A 15,925-nucleotide genomic window follows, 5' to 3' on the forward strand; every position below is an offset into this window, starting at 1 on the left:
CAGGAAGGGACCCTGAAGCAGCAGGAGGGGTCCACGGGCGAGCAAGGGCGGGGGGGCAGACACGGGGATGGGCACAGGACCCAGGAGTGCACCTGCAGCACAGGCACGAGCTGGGGCTATGGGCCCACAATGGCCTCAGGACAGGGGTGGCTAAGAAGAGCCATCTGCCCAACAGATGCTGCATCCGTATGGGTCAGAGGCAATCGCGGCGCAGGGCTGGGGCAGGACCACCAGAGGAGTGGGTGAAATCAATGCCTGGCCCTCCCGTATGGAACACGAAAGCACAAAAGCTTCCTCATATGCTGACCAGAACCTTCTCCAGTCTGAAGGAGAGTCTGAAGGAGGCAGGGCACGCAGAGCCGGGGTGGGCGCCTCCTGCCTGCATGGCCGCCAGCGCGGGCAGAGCCCAGACTATCCTAGGAGCCTCAGAGCAGGATGGTGGGTCTCTGCGCCCCACCAGTTTTGCTACCACTCGAGGCGCCTGCAAGACGCACATGAAGGCGGATCACCTGGCATAAGGCACAGCTTCCAGGGCCTTAGCTGTCCTTGTCCCTTCCCTTGGGCCATTTACTCCCTGGTTTGCCTGATGCCAAACCTCGCTTTCTCACTTTAACCTGGGGACAAGATAGCTAGGCCACTGTGTCCTGGGCAGGACCTGAAGCCACCTAAGCCCCATGTGTGGGGCCCACCCCGTGGCATCCCTCCTTCCCAGGGCCCCGCCAGGGGCACCTGGGGTCTTGCTCTCACCGTCTGGGACAGGATGTGCTGACGGGCTGGGGCAGCTCAGGGTTTTGTCTCCCCAGGCAGGACAGGCTCAAGGGAACTAGGCCTCACCTCAAGGGAGGGGCTGGCAAAGGCCTTTCTGGAGAGCAGTTGAACAAGTCATTAAAAAGCCTTAAGGAGAAGGCGGCTCCTCCCTCGTCCCAGGAATGCCTCCTGCTCGGATCCTTTCTGGACACACAATCTGAGAGCGGCAGAAAGTCACACAGCCTGAGACTGCCCGCAGGAGGCAGGTGCAGCTGCATCTCTGGCCACACCATGCTGATTAGGTTAACAGCCACATGGGGTATGCAGCTCGGGCGCCTGAGGCCGTAAAAACAAGGTGACCCAAGCTGTGGGCGTGAAGACCCCCGATCCCACCCCAAGCCTGGCCTGTCCATACACCTCCCCAGTACCTCTGGGCCCCACAGAGGTTCCCCTGCTCTCTCTCCAGCCAGCCTTGTACCCCTCACCCTGCTGTGATCCCAGCTTTCTCGACTTCCGGCTTCCTCCCCTGCTACATGACCTCCTTCTGACTCCCACTGCCTGCTGTTCTGTGGACAGCTTCCCAAACCCAGTCTCCACAGGCTGAAACGTTCACTAGTCAGCAGGCTACTCAAGGCCCGTGGTGGCCCCAGTGCCGCCTCCCTCCAGCCAGGCCCTGTGCCCCACTGTCTTCCCCGAAGCCCAGCCCCACCCTGCTACCCNGAGCCAGCTCCTCTCTGCGTGCACTGTTTCCCTCCATGGGCTCAGCTCGGTCAGGTTCTATGTGCCCAGCACTGGCCTGGCACACAGCAGCACTGCAGAAGGCCCCAAGGCCAAGACCACTAGGACATTCACAATCTCATACAAGAACGCAGGGTGCAAAGGCGTTGAATGTGCAGGGCGTGCCAATATGGGGGCTCCCGGGGGTGGTAGGGCCCCCGCTGAGCAGTGGTGGATGTGGGAGCTCAGGCTGCTGGCAGTGTCCTCCTGCAGTCTCTCCCGCCACAGGCCTGTCTCCTGGTACCTACCCGGGGCATCTGGTGGGGCTCCAAGGGGGCTGGGCATGTGGTCTGGCAACTGGGCCCGGTGCCTGTCCTCAGCTGCCCTCTCCTTGTCTTTGTGCTTCTTGGACTTCTTCTTGGATTTGCTGCGTGATGAGCCGCCGTGGGACCTGCTGGGCTGGGCACAGTCCGTCAGCAGGGGCAGGCCGAGTCGTGTAGTCGGGGCTGGGGCAGCCACGTCCCTGTGATCACAGTCCCGGCCACTGTGGCCCAGGTCATTGCTGACGTCAGCCAAAGGGTCATGGGCCCGCGGGGGCTCCAACCGTGGGGGCAGGTGGGCATCTGTGCCAGCCAGCGGGCCCGGGGTGGGCAACAGGGCCTCGCGGCCATGGGGTGCACTCAGCTTCCCATTGATGGCAGGCTGAGCTCTCTGGGTGAAATGTGATATCCTGGGCTTCTTGTTGGCCAGGGGGTCGATGAAATCAGGAGGCTGTGGTCGTTTCTACAAAGGAAGGGAAACAACTTCAGAAGGGAGTGTGTATCTGGAACCACTGGTGTCCCCTGAGAAGTGGCTGGGGGGCAACAGGCTGACCCTGAGCTCAGTGAGGCCCTCGGAAACCCAGCGCCCACCTGCAAGGCCCACTCTGGCCACCAGGAGGCACACAGAAACAGCCAGGCCCTTGCTAAGGCGGGCTCTGTGGGCCCTGAGCACAGAGCAGAGGAAGCAGCATCAATGGAACAGGCCAGCTGAAGCACTTAAAAAGGCCACCTCTGGGGACTGGTCTGAAATGTCGCTACTCTCAGCATTTTCCCTAGATGAGAGGAATGGTGACAGAATCAAGCCTGAGGATACAAGGCAGCGCCACCAGCTGGGATATCCACCCCCTTAGACCTAGGACTCCCTGGACCCCCAGGGCAACCCTGTTACATGTGAGGCCTCATCCCCATGTCACAAATGAGAAGGCTGAGGCATATCAGGAAGGGACGGACACAGACAGCCCAGACCCAGGGAAGCAGCTAGACACAATGGTGGACAGCAGGCCCACAATCAGGGGGCGGTAATGAGGCCCTCAGCCCTCTATTTCAGCCCCAAAGCCAGGGCATGCATAGACCTGACCTCTCCACAAGGAGGCTCCAGAGCCTTGGACATGGGCTGGGAGCCTCTGAGGCAAAGGAGAGAAGGGAGATAAATAAGGGACCTGGGGCAAGGTCCCTTACTGGGCCAGAGAAGGCAGGTAGGGACACCTGTGCAGCCTTCCTGACTACGTCAGCATGGCCACCACCCACAGAGCCCTGTACCCACAGCCAGCACACTCAGTTGTACAGAATCTTCACGACAGCCTTGAGAGAAAGCACAGGCTCCCTGCCCACCCATCCACGAGTACTCGAGGGAAGCACACCAAGGGCCTGGGCCCCTCCATGGGGGAAAGCCAGGCAGCTGCTCACTCACTGCAGAAGACACCCAGCCCTGAACCAGGGGCCCAACAGGCTACCCAGATACTAAGGTCCGGCCAGCCCCTGGCTCCTATCCCGTCCTCCCCCGTCACCACCACCACAGGCTGTCACACCCATGCCTGCCACTCCTACCTGAGGGGGTGAGGCCGAGCTTCCGTGTTCCCTGGGAGGACTGGAGGCAGCAGGGTCTCCGGGGAGGGGGCCTGCACTCTGCGGCTGGCACAGCTTTCTATGAAGGAGAAGTAGGGTAGGGGAAAGGCCCTGCACGCCCAGGCCCACCTGCCTCCGCGGACACCATGCGGCCCTATGCCCACCCCGTGATTCAGGGAGGGCCCTGCTGCCCGGGCGAACCAGAACAGGGCCGAGTACGCTGGGTGCCTCAGGGCGTGGCAGGCAGAGAGCAGCCTGAGCACATCCCACCCGTGGTTCATCCACAGCCCAGGGGACAGCCCCACTTGGTGTCCTGCTGCACCGAGGGAAGGCTCAGTGGACACCTGCTCATCTAGATGCCTGTTACTGTGGAGTCCAGGGACCCAAGTAAAACTGTCTGGACACCCAAGGTCTGTGCCATGTCCCTGGAGAAGCTGGGTAAACTGCAGCACTGGCCTCTCCTTTTTTTTTTTTTTTAATTTTTTTTTATTTCTAGGGGAGAGAGAGAGAGAGAGACAGCGTGAGCAGGGGAGGGTCAGAAAGAGAGGGAGATACAGACTCTGAAATAGGCTCCAGGCTCTGAGCTGGCAGTCAGCACAGAGCCCAACGCGGGGCTCGAACCCACGAACCGCGAGATCATGATGTAAGCGAAAGTCGGACGCTTAACTGACTAAGCCACCCAGGCGCCCCATGGCCTCTCCTTTTAAACAATCATTCGGAACGCTTGGGGCCCCAGTCGGATGAGTGTCTGACTTCGGCTCAGGTCATGATCTCACGGTCTGTGAATTCAAGCCCCGTGTTGGGCTCTGTGCTGACAGCTTGGTCCCCAGAGCCTGCTTTGGATTCTGTATCTCCTTCTCTCTCTCTGCCCCTCCCCCACTCACGCTCGCTCGCTCGCTCTCTCTCTCTCTCAAAAATAAACATTAAAAAAATCATTCATCCTAATAATGCTGCTTACTGCTGAAACTTTAGAAAACGCAGAAGGGGACTGAGATGACCTGGCATGACAGGAAGGCCTCCTGGATCCAGGACCCACCTTCCTGGGAGCACACATTATACCACCTCCTCAGGGGTGACAGGGGCAGCCACCAGCCCACCAGTTCCTGAGCGTAACAATGCAACCAGGGACCAAGGAAGAGACACTCTGACAGTTTTTCAAAAACCTCAACTCTCCTCCTTGTCCCACAGCTGAGAGGACTGAGAGTCCAGGCCCATACAAATCCTCGGACACAAATGTTCGCAGACACAAATGTTCACAGGCGCGCTAGCCACAGTCACCAGGAGACAAACAACCAGGGTCCAGCAGCAGACGGATGAATGGACGACCGTGGTGTATAACCACACACCAGAGGATTATTACCGAGCCACCAAAAGGAACAAGGCTCTGTCACATGTTACAATCTACAGGAACCTTAAAAACATTACAAAGTAAAAGAAGCCAGTCAGAAAAGGCCACGTGGTGTCTGATCCCATTTATATGAAATGTCCAGAACAGGCAAATCCAGAGACACAGAGAGCAGGCTAGTGGTTGCCAGGGGCTGGGGGAGGGCAAAGGGAGTGTCTGATGATGTGGGGTTCCATTTTTGGGTACAGGTTCCGGAACCAGCTAGAGGTAGTAGTTGTACACCGTTGTGAATATAATTAATGTCACTGAATTGTGAGAAAGAAGGACAAAGCTGGAGGCATCGCAATCCCACATTTTAAGATATAAAGCTACAATAATCAAAACAGCATAGTACTAGCACAAGAAATAGACACATGGATCAATGGAACAGAGTAGACAGCCCAGAAATAAACCCACGCTTGAATGGTCAATTAACCCATGACTAAGGAGGCAAGACTATCCCACGGGGAAAAGACAGTCTCTTTAATAAACGGCGCTGGGAAAACCGGACAGCTCTATGCCAAAGGATGAAACCAGACCACCTGCTCACACCATACACAAAACAAAACTCAAGATGGATTAAGGACCTAAATGTGAGGCCTGAAACCATAAACCTCCTAAAAGAAAACACAGACAGTAATCTCTTATCCATCGAGCTTCGCAACATACCTATGGATGCATCTCCTCAGGCAGGGGAAAGAAAAAGCACAAACGATTAGGCCTTCCGCAAAATGAAAAGCTTTTGCACAGCAAAGGAACATCCAGAAAACAAAAAGACATCCTACTGAACAGAAAAAGACATTTGCAAATTCTACATCTGCTAGGGGATTAATACCCAAAATATAAAAAGAGCTTATACAACTCAACACCAAAGAAAAAAACAAACCCCAAAAAAACAGACATTTTCCCACAGACCTACAGATGGCCAACAGCCACAGGAAAAGATGCTCAACATCACTAGTCATCAGGGAAATGCAAATCAAAACCATGAGATATCACTTCACACCTGTCAGAACGGCTAGTATCAAAAAGACAAGAAATAAGTGCTGGTGAGGATGGGAGAAAAGGGAACCCTCCCGCACTGTTGGGAGTAATGCAAACTGGGGCAGCCACTGTAGTAAACCGTATGGAGGCCACTCAAAAATTTAAAAATAGAACTACCCGACAATTAGCAATAGCGCCACTGGGTACTTATACAAAGGAAACAAACAAACAAAAAAGCAAATCAAAAATACACAAGTTCTCCTATGTTTACCTGAAGCATTATTCACACTAGCTGACACATGAAAGCACCCTGTGTCCACTAATAGCTGAACAGATAAAAAAGATGTGGTATGTAAAAACAACGGAATACGACTCAACCATAAAAAAGGATGAGATCCTGCCTTCTGTAACAATACGGATGGACCTCTGAGAAGGTATTATGCTAAGTGAAATAAGTTAAACAAGCACCATATTATTTCACTTATATGTGGAATCTAAAAAGTAAGATGAAATAAATAAATAAAATGAACACACAAACAAATAAAGAGAAACAGACTCATAAATACAGAGAACAAACTGGTGGTTGCCAGAGGGGAGGGGCATGGAGGGTGGGAGAAATAGGTGAAGGGAATTAAGAGGCACAAACTTCCAGTTATCAAATAATTAAGTCACTGGAACAGGCACAAAAAGTACAGCACGGGGAATACAGTCCGTGACACTGTGGCGGCCCTGAGGTTTACAGATGGTGACCGCACACACTGGCGAGCACTGCGGAATGCACAGGCCTGTCATGTCACCATGCTGTAGACTTGAATCCAATGTAACACTGTATGTCAACTATATTTCAACAATAAAAAATTTTAAAATAAAAACATCACTCCTATGGAATGAGAATGTGATGCTACAAAAGACCAGACCAAAGACCAGTGGGAACTGGAAACAACGGCAGAAGAGATGGGACAGGAGAAGCTGAAAAGAGGGAGCGACATACAACGGGGAAGATGCGAAAGTGAACAGTTTACGGAGCACAGCCCCCACCTCCTACCTCNGAAGCCTTTTCGGAAGCACACACAGGGTGGGAAGGGGGCGACAGGAGTTTGCAGGCTGTGAGAGCAGAGACGCTCACCCCAGAGCACCTGCCAGGCCAACCTGTGACCATGCAGACGTGCAGATGTACAAAGGGCCAGGTGGGGAACCTCCAATCCCTTGTGACCAGGCCTTCAACGTGGAGGCAAAAATCTTCAGGATCTGAAGGCCCAGACTTGGGCAACTGCCAATCCAATTTGACTGCGCTATGGCACAGGGACCAATCAAAGCCCTTTCCTCAGGAGCTGTATCCTTTCAGCACCAGGGCAGAATCACAGACACAGGAATGGGAGAGCTTGCACAGGGAGGGCGAGAGGAGCGAGAAGAGTGAGAGGAGAGTGAGAGGGGAACAGGAGTGGAGCGGCCCCTGGGGGAACCCGCAGGACCACTGATCCACTGAAAGTGACAAAAGGCCATGGGACAACCAGGGGAAGCTTGGGTCATGAGGGACAAGAAGATAAGTGGAGAAAGTGACAGGGCAGCCAGGCAGGTTACCAAGTCTACAGAAAGCATGTGCAATGGGGTGGTGACTGTGATCCGGTGCACAGTCCAGACACCTGGCCTCAGGGAAGCAAGGCCAGGACAAGTGCGGGCGGTGGCAGGGTCGAGGGGAGCGAGCGTAGGGCCAGGCAAGGTTGCACTGGGATCACCTGGGGCAGGACAGGCCCCCGCAGTTACACACACGGGGGATAGAAGCACAGAGGAAGAATCAAAAGGATGCAGGAAGTAGGTGTCTGTGTAGAGCAAAGCCTCAGGGGCCCAGGCAGACTCCGCAAGTGTAAGTGTGCTTAACTCAGGTATGAATTTTGAACAAGCTGTAGGAAAAGGAAGTGGCCCAGCTTCTGGGGTAACACTGGCCCCTGATCCCCACCAGCAGAAATATCCCAAGGCCCTAGTTTGCCTTCTTGCCATGGGGCCATGGCTTCGAGAACTGCTATCAATGGGGTCTTCTTTGGGGAGTCAACCACCTAAAAAAGAACTGAGCAGACAGGTGGCTAGGGTCACCTCAGTGGGCCTGCAGGCATCGAAGATGCTGACCCTGACTTCTGTACTCCAACCAGTTTAAGCTTCCAAGGAAGCACAGTGGGTGCTGCTGGCCAGTCGAGTGCTTTCTGGCAAGGCTGATCCTGAGGCTGGCCTGGGCACAGAGCGGAGCACCACACTGGTCCGGGCCAAAGCCAACTGCCTTGGGTGCACTCGAGTCTGGCAGCTCACTCAGCGGAGCAGGGAGGATATGAGCCCGGAACTGCATGAAGCTCCAGAGCTGAGATTCCCCCCAACTATACACACGCGCTACTTACTCTTGACCATGCCCCTTCTGGTGAGCTCAGTGTGGCCAAGTCCCTCAGGATCTGAGAACAGCAGCCACTTAGTTAGAGGCTCTGAAGGGAGGGAGGACAGGAACAGCCTTGCAGTGTCCCTCGTGTGCCCCTCACCACCTCCAAGCACTTGGGTGGGTGAATTTGAGCATTTCAACAGTGGTCAACCCAAGATGTGTTCAGCTGGGGCAACAGGAGACCTGAGAGGGATGAGGGTGGAGGTGGTCTTCTGCTGAAAACCTCTCCTCTCAGCCTCCCCAAGACCTCTGGCAGCCAGAGCCGTGACCCTAGGCTGGTCCGGACACAGGTACTGGCTTGGGGAGGAGTGCCTGGCAGGGCTGACGAGAAACTCCGGATTCACCTAGAGTGGCCTCAAGTCGGCTCTGCTCTCTACATGCAATTAGTGCTTTAAACAGCTGAACTTCACACACACACACACACACACACACACAACCCCCTCATAAATAACTCCAGGTCCCTGAGAAATCACTTAAGGACTAATTAGTGTATCAGCCTGCTCTAAACGCCGCTTCACAGCCGTGCTCCCATGTCAGGCATCAGCTGAGAAGGAAATCATTAATTGCTTGCCTGAGCCAGGCAGGGGCCTACTTAACCACTCCTCCCCTGGGCCACCAAGGCCACTCCTGACCTCAGGTCCCAATTAATCTGAGAGGGAATGTGTTTAATTAATGCTACTTAGTCATGTCTGTGGGGAGTTTTGTTTTGCTTTGTTTCTCTCTGCTTCAGGATCTTGAGAGGGTCTTTGGAAGAAGGAGGCAGCCTGCAGTAGAAGCTATGGGGGGCCAGGGGGGTGCAGGTTTGGGAAGGGAGCCTGACAGAAAAGGACAGGAGGCACTGGAATTAAGCTGGGCGGACTGCATCCTTCTGTCTGGGCATTCTGGTGTCTGGGACAGTGACTGGTGGCCTCCACTCCACTCAGCAGGGGCTGGCCTTTCCCTGACAGGGGACCACGGTGGGCTGCCTGGGCACTGAGGCATCCCAGGCAGAGGGAAAGGCTGCCAGAGATCTCGGATCCTTCCATTCTGCTCAAGGGACACCCCAGCATCCTCAGGAGGAGATCTGGCCCAGGACCAGGGTGTGGGGACACACCCAGAGATGGGAGGCGGCATTACCGGACAAGCATCCGCTTCAGCAGCTGCTGGTCCCCCTCCGAGTAGCCAGGCCAGTCCTTCTGCACGTCCTTATATACACAGTCCTTCAGCGTGCATGTTCCATCCTTGGCATTCACGTTGGCCACCTGGGAGAAGAACCAGAATCACCTTGCGGGAAGCCCAGGAGAGGCAGAAGTTACCTGAAAGCATTTGATGGAAGGGGGGAGGAGAGGACAGTACCCCCCCCCCCCCGCCCAGATCCCCTGCACATGAGGGCAGCAAGCCTTGGGATGCAAAGGGGTTGGAACACCAGGTCCTGACAGACGTCTTATAGCTGCTGGAAGACAGGCTGGCTCCAAAGGGGGCGGGGGCGGGGGGCGGTGCCATCCCTACTTCTAGGACCCCATCACCAGCCTCCCCCGCTGTTATGCACTGAATGTTTTATCTTCCCCAAATTCATGTTAAATCTTAATACCCAAAATGATGGTATTAGGAGGTGGGGCCTTTGGGAGGTGATTAGGTCACGAGGGTTTAGAGCCCTCACGAATGGGAGCAGTGCCCCCACATGAGACTCCTGCCACGGGATAACACAGCGGCAAGACCCAGTCTGTGAACTGGGAGGGGCCTCACCAAACAGCCAATCTGGTGGCGCCTCGATCTTAGACTTCCCAGCCTCCAGAACTGTGGGAAGTAAACGCCTGTTGTTTATAAGGCACCAGTTTATGTTTTTCTCATACAGCAGCCTGAACAGACCAACACCCGCTCTCGGACACGCACTCCAGGGGCAGACACGGTGGAGGACAGGGTAGCCGGGGCCTCCAGGGGCCAGGCTAAGTCCACCTTCCCTGCAACCAGCCAGCCCTGCTCAGGTGGGTTAACAAAGGCCGAGCTGGCCTCCAAGATTGTGAAGACAGGCTCAAAACCTTGACCCTGAGGATGCTTATGGAAGTTGAGGTCCTGCCCCAGAGCGGATACTTCGGTGACTATCTCACCGGGCCCCTGGTGCACGGCTGCGGGGAGCTGGCGCTGCAGCTGCGTTTTACTCTCACGGGCTTCTGAGAGGACTCCATGTCACAGCAGTTTCCACAGGGAACATTTTTTAATGGTTGAGTAATATTCCACCAAACATCTGCACTATGATTTACTCAAACATCTCTCCTCTGTTGGATGCTGATGCTATTTCCGGTTTCTCTGCAGCATATAAACAGACACCACTGCATGCAGGGTTGCCATGCTGGCGACGTCTTCCTCCGGCCAGCTTCCCAGAAGTGGGATTAATGGGTCAAAGGCTCTGAACATTTTTATGGCTCTTGATGCATTTTGCTAAAATGCTCTCCAGAAGAGCCACCCACCCCTCAACAATCCCACCCACGGAGGACGAGCCTGTGGGTTTCTCTGAGGCCCCGCCAGCACCGGAGACAGATGCTTTCAGTCTCTGCTTTGGATGTTCTCGCAGAAGGAAGAGAGAAGGTGCCTCTGAGGAGTGCGGTTTTGTCTGTGTTGCTCATCGGAATCCCTGATCACGTGGGGGCTGGAAATGGCCGGCCTGGGCAAGGCTCAGCCAGTGGTACTCCCAGCTGATGGGGTCCTGCGACTGCCCATGGCCACCACGGAGAACAAGCTGGGTAGTAAGCACAGTAGCACAAGACAGATGGGGCCATTATTTAGAAGAAATCAGAGTAGACACAGGGAGGACCCTCTGCCACAGACACCACAGGAAGCTGCTGAATCCAAATCGACCTAAGAGGCCAGAGCCCAGCCTCTGGGTCCTGGGAAAGGGCTGGGAGCAACGAGAGCATCTCAGAGGTTAAAAAAGCAGCAGGAACCCCTGGCAGAACGACATCAGCACCGCCAGATCCTCATCTCTTTGGGAAACTGAGGCCGGCATTCTCACCGCATCTGAGGATTGCTCAGAGGGTCAATCTCAGGTGTAACTGTGCTCGGGCAGTTAAGTTTCACATTCTGGTTTGAGGGGTTCACATGCCTCTTCTCCAAGCTGGGCACGTACAGGGCAAGAGAGGAAGGTGGGAGCAAGGGTGTTCCCAAGACCACCACAGCAGGAGCCGATGGTGGCCTGACTGGGCAGCGGTGTAGGCTACAGGCACGGCCAGGGGTGGGCACAGGTCCCACCTGTGTCTTCAGTCCTGGTTCATGTCTGAAGACCTGGCAATCCGCCAGCCCTGCCTCATTCTCTCTGAGTTCCAGCCCAGGGGAAGGGCCTCCGCTGTGCTTCCCTTGAGTTCCCACGGATAAGGCTGACACCTGTGACTTCCCAAGGAAACAAGCCCCCTAGGAACATCGTTGCTGGTTCTGGAGCTTTCTGGATGCTTTGGCAAACCCCTCTGCCAAAAAAAACTTCTGAGCCATCAAGCTACATGTCTGTCTTCTAACAGGCCTCGAGCCAACCCGTGAGCTCCAAAGGAAAAACCGTAAAGCCTAGTCCTCGCCTGCACAACCTCTGAGTGGGGGATGGTGGCTCAAAAGGTCACATCCACACAGGCGTTCCTGCCACGTGGAGGCCCCCGACGCCAGGGTCCCAGTGACGTGAGGGGCAGTGAACCCCGTGGCTCATCCTCAGACACAGCTACCCACTGCCACAGCACGTGAGGTCTGCAGCACCGTGTGCCTGGGGCGTCTGAGGTGCGGTGCAGGAGGGCCAAGTAAGCTGGCAGGCAGAACCCCTAGAGGCTCGGCCATGCCTCCTCCACAGGGTGCCACTGTCACGCCAGCCATGAGGACCTCACAGCAGGGCTCACGGTGGCCCATCTCCACTTCGCAGCAAGGGGGTGTCTGCACGGCCCGGCTGATGTGGCAAAGCCAGAGTGAGCCGCTCACCTTCCCAGGGGTCCTCGGACTCCCTCCAGGGCTGTGGGAGACAGGCCCACCCCACCGGCTCCAAAGCCTGAGCTGTTCCCTAACCGTGGCTCCATCCACTGATCTCACATTCAACCCCTCAAGAGGCACTGCAGGCAAGCTGCAGCCACACAGGGAAGCCTGGGGGTCTACACGTGAAGCTCCTTGGCCAGAGCCATGGCTGGCATGTGGCAGGAAGCCCAGCTGTGGAGCCTGTGCTCCTGTTAACTCACACGTGCGGTCACCCGGGCTTCCTCACATTCTAAAATCTTCAGGAAACTGAAGTCTTTGTTGGATCCTCTGTGCTGTGCTTGCTGCCTGTTAGCAAACAGCAAGGAGGAGTGTGCTGGCCTCCCTCTGAGCCAACCTCAGGGCCACCAGACAAGCACCGTGGCCTGCAACGTGTCTGGGACACCGTAGGCAGGTCCGAACCCAGGAGGCCGAGGCTCTGAGGTAGGATGCGAATCTTGGAAGAGATCCCAGGAAGGGCTCTGCCCAGCACCCCTGGGTCCAGACCCTCTGCAGAGGCCACTCAAGGTTGACTGGACCCTCGACCTGGCCCCAGGCAAGCACCAACCTGCTGGAGGAGGCCGTCCAGCGCATCCTTGTCGGCCTGAGCCAGGCCGTCCTTCTGTAGCCGGAGCAACAGCTCAGCCTTCCGATAGGGCCTCAGCGCCAGGAGGTGCAGCACTCGGTCACGGAAGGGCCTCTGAGACACCCCACCACCCCCACTAATGCTACCAACACCGCTCTTCTTGATAGCACTCGCCAGGTTGATCGGTGTTGCCCGCTTCCGGGAGGGCACGGCGTCCGTGGCCCCCGGGGCCGGTTTCCGAAACTGAACCTTCTTGCCTGCAACAAGAGCCAAGGCGTTAGGGATTTAAGGGGGTGAGGGGGTGTGGCCTCTGTGTCCCTCTGCCTGGGACTGGTGCTGAGCCCTGAGTGAGTGCATGGATGCCTACTGACAGCTGACAGCCCAAGGGGAAGGCAGCTGGCGCCCCATCCTGCCTGGCCTGCTCCGTGGGGACCTGGAGAGCCGAGAACACCACCTGCTGACCACACACAGCTCACCCGGCACTCATGGGGCCCCCAGTGTCAGAAGCGGGAGCTGCAGGAAACAGAAGCATGTTCAGAGCTTTAATGGATTTCATCAAGGGCAGCCTGATGGCTATATGGAGAGGGGGCTGATAAAGAGGGTAGGGTTCCTGACTGGCCAGAGGCAGGCGTCCCCAGAGCCTGCACATTACAGCACCATCCAGCCACAGGGTCCACCATTCTCTTTTATGATAAAGGAGAGGTGAATAAAGGTAGGGGGCCACTTGGGCAGCTTTTCTGGAGACCCCGGGGTACGAGCAGCTCCCCAGGTTGCAACCCCGTCAAGGGCTTCTTGGAGAGACAGCTGTGCTCAGAGTCCCGGCGAGGGGGGCAGCAGCCAGATCCCCACCTCCCCAGTGTGAACAGACTCCAGCACTGCTCTTGAGGGAGGGGCCTCTGCTCAGAACTTGTGAACCCCACCCGGACGGCAGCACAGCCACTGAGGGAACATGCACGGCCAAGTGAGGTCAGCGCGTGCCTCACGTCCTTGGGCCAGAAAGCTCTCTGCAAGAACCTGTGTTTTGCTCTCATCCCTTAAATCTCATTTGTCAAATGAATAGGGGAAGAAGTGCTGTCAAAATCCTTAGGGCCAGACTCTGTCCCGGAGGACCCAGCTGATGGGCCGATGCAGGGTCAGAGAGAGGCCTGACACAAAGGGACGTGCATGACTATGCCTTCAGAGGCCAGGAGACAAGAGCTACCACCAGAACCGAAACCAAGCCACACTTTTGACCAAGCTCTTGACCGCAGGACCCAGAAACTTACTAAGATGTATATGAGTGTCCACATTTGCACACTGAGGCGAGAGCAGGCAGAGGAAGCACTTCCGGATTCCCGCGGCTCTGTCCCTGACAGCAGCTCCCAGCCCGGACTTGGGCCCCCTTGGCATGCACGGCCACGGCCACCAGGACGTGGCATTCCCTGGCAGCATGGGCCCCTGCACTGACGTCTTGGGTTTCGTTCAGAGCCAACCCCACCGCCCAGCCAGTGAAGTCACACGCTCCTCTGGGGCTCTTTGAAATCCTCCCACCTTCTCTTAACCCCAAAAGCCATTAAGATCCTGTTTGCTGTAAGCCATGTTGTGCCTTTCTCAGGCCTAACGCCCTTCCTCCTGGCCTTGAATCCTGATGACTCTTGAACTTGTCTGGGTCGAGGTGCTGGGAAGACTAATGCAAGAACAGAGCTTCCTAAAAGTAAACACTTTTCGTGCTGTTGGTGTCTCAGCTTCACCAGAACTGTTTCCAAGCAGATGAGGAGCTGCCAGAGCCTTCTCGTCCAGCCGGAAATCAACACCATTTCCTTCCCAGTTGTGACCCGACAGCCCCTCTCTGGCCCTGACCCAGCAGCAGGCCATCTGCCATGAGGCACATCTTGCCATCAGCACCTTGCCGCTGGCCAGCCAGGCAGGTGAGAGCAGGAGTGGCAGCTGGAGGACAGACCCCAGCCCTGCTGCCAAGGAGCGTGTGTAGCTCCCTGAGGGGTCGGGGTTCCTGAGGCCAGAGGCTGGGAGGAGGGCCCGTGGATTCAGAATTCCTGGAGTTCTAGGGGCTCATGTTCAAACTGGGGAACCAGCAGATGCCACAGCCCCCAGCAGACTTGACCAGCGCAGTAGGACCTTCCTATCTGGCCTGACCACGACCCAGCACCCCCTGCTTGGGTTGCACCTCTGTCAACCCATCACTCCCGCTCCTGGCCAGGACAGGCCCTCAGTCCCTGCTGCTCCCCACCACAGCTGCCCAGTGGGCCTGGGCCCCCCACAGGTGGAGCCGCAGCCACATCCTCACCCAGGTAGCGGCCTCCAGCTTTGATGACAATGGCCCCACGGCTGCGTGTCTCTTCCTCGGCCTGCGCCATGCTCTGTCGTGCCTTCTGGTAGGATTCATCAGTGGCACACACCGTGACTTTGTCCTGGATGCTGCCCAGGCAGTCCAGGTGGACATCCCCGTGGCTGCAAGACAAGGGGCCAGGAGCCTCGGTGAACTCCTAGGATGACAGGGGAGACGGTCTGGGCGCCCGTGCCCCACCCTGCTCCAATACCCTCAGCTGGAAACGGGGCCAGTGCTCACTTGAGCAGCATGGTTTCCACACGGCATATCTTGACCTGGAAGAAACAAGGGAACCCAAGCCCCCGGGCAGAGGCAGCAGGCCAAGAGCTGCACCTGTGCCCTGGACACACTGAAAGCAGCAGCAAGGCTCATGTACAAGAAGGGGGGACTGGGGTGGCCGGGGTGGCTCAGTCAGCAGAGCAGGCGGGTCTTGATCTTGAGGTCGTGAGTTCAAGTCCAACACTGGGTATAGAGATTACTTAGATAAATACCACCCCCCGAAAAAGGAGGAGGAGGAGGAGGAGGAGGAGAAGAAGAAGAAGGGGGCACTGGGCCCAGATGGGGCCTCACCTGGAGACATATTGCTGGATGCAGTCGAAGCTGCCCTGGGGGTTGTCACGGCCAATGTTGGAGAGGTAGAACGAGAATGTCCGCGCCTCCGTGGGGCAGTCAGGCTGGGGGATGGAGATGTGCTGCATGGACAGGGAGAAACATCACTGGGAGGTCCACAACACAGAGGGGACCGTGGGATGGGCCATCCATTGGACCCCAGACCGCCCCCCCACTGCTTGACACAAGGAGGAAGTGCCAGTGCTTTCTAAGCATGACACGTCGGTCTGAGGAGCACAGAGCGCTTAGTACACACCCGAAGACATGGACCCCACCCTGATCTGGGCCATGAGCCAATTTCCCACCC

General features: G+C 56.5%; 1 protein-coding gene across 1 annotated transcript in view; it reads right to left on the reverse strand.

Moving 5' to 3' along the window:
* Positions 1–15,925, reverse strand: part of ELL (elongation factor for RNA polymerase II) — a 74,803-nt gene that overhangs the window by 4,313 nt on the left and 54,565 nt on the right. The window contains exons 3-8 of the mRNA XM_077777017.1: positions 15,580–15,701; positions 14,968–15,131; positions 12,666–12,940; positions 9,257–9,381; positions 3,333–3,429; positions 1,773–2,247 (exon numbers count right to left, since the gene is read on the reverse strand). Coding sequence (XP_077633143.1) covers positions 1,773–2,247; positions 3,333–3,429; positions 9,257–9,381; positions 12,666–12,940; positions 14,968–15,131; positions 15,580–15,701 — 1,258 coding nt within the window. The remainder of the gene's footprint in view (positions 1–1,772; positions 2,248–3,332; positions 3,430–9,256; positions 9,382–12,665; positions 12,941–14,967; positions 15,132–15,579; positions 15,702–15,925) is intronic.

The sequence above is a fragment of the Crocuta crocuta genome, unplaced genomic scaffold (assembly GCF_008692635.1).
Source record: "Crocuta crocuta isolate KB4526 unplaced genomic scaffold, BGI_CrCroc_1.0 scaffold77, whole genome shotgun sequence".
Classification (NCBI taxonomy): Eukaryota; Metazoa; Chordata; class Mammalia; order Carnivora; family Hyaenidae; genus Crocuta; species Crocuta crocuta.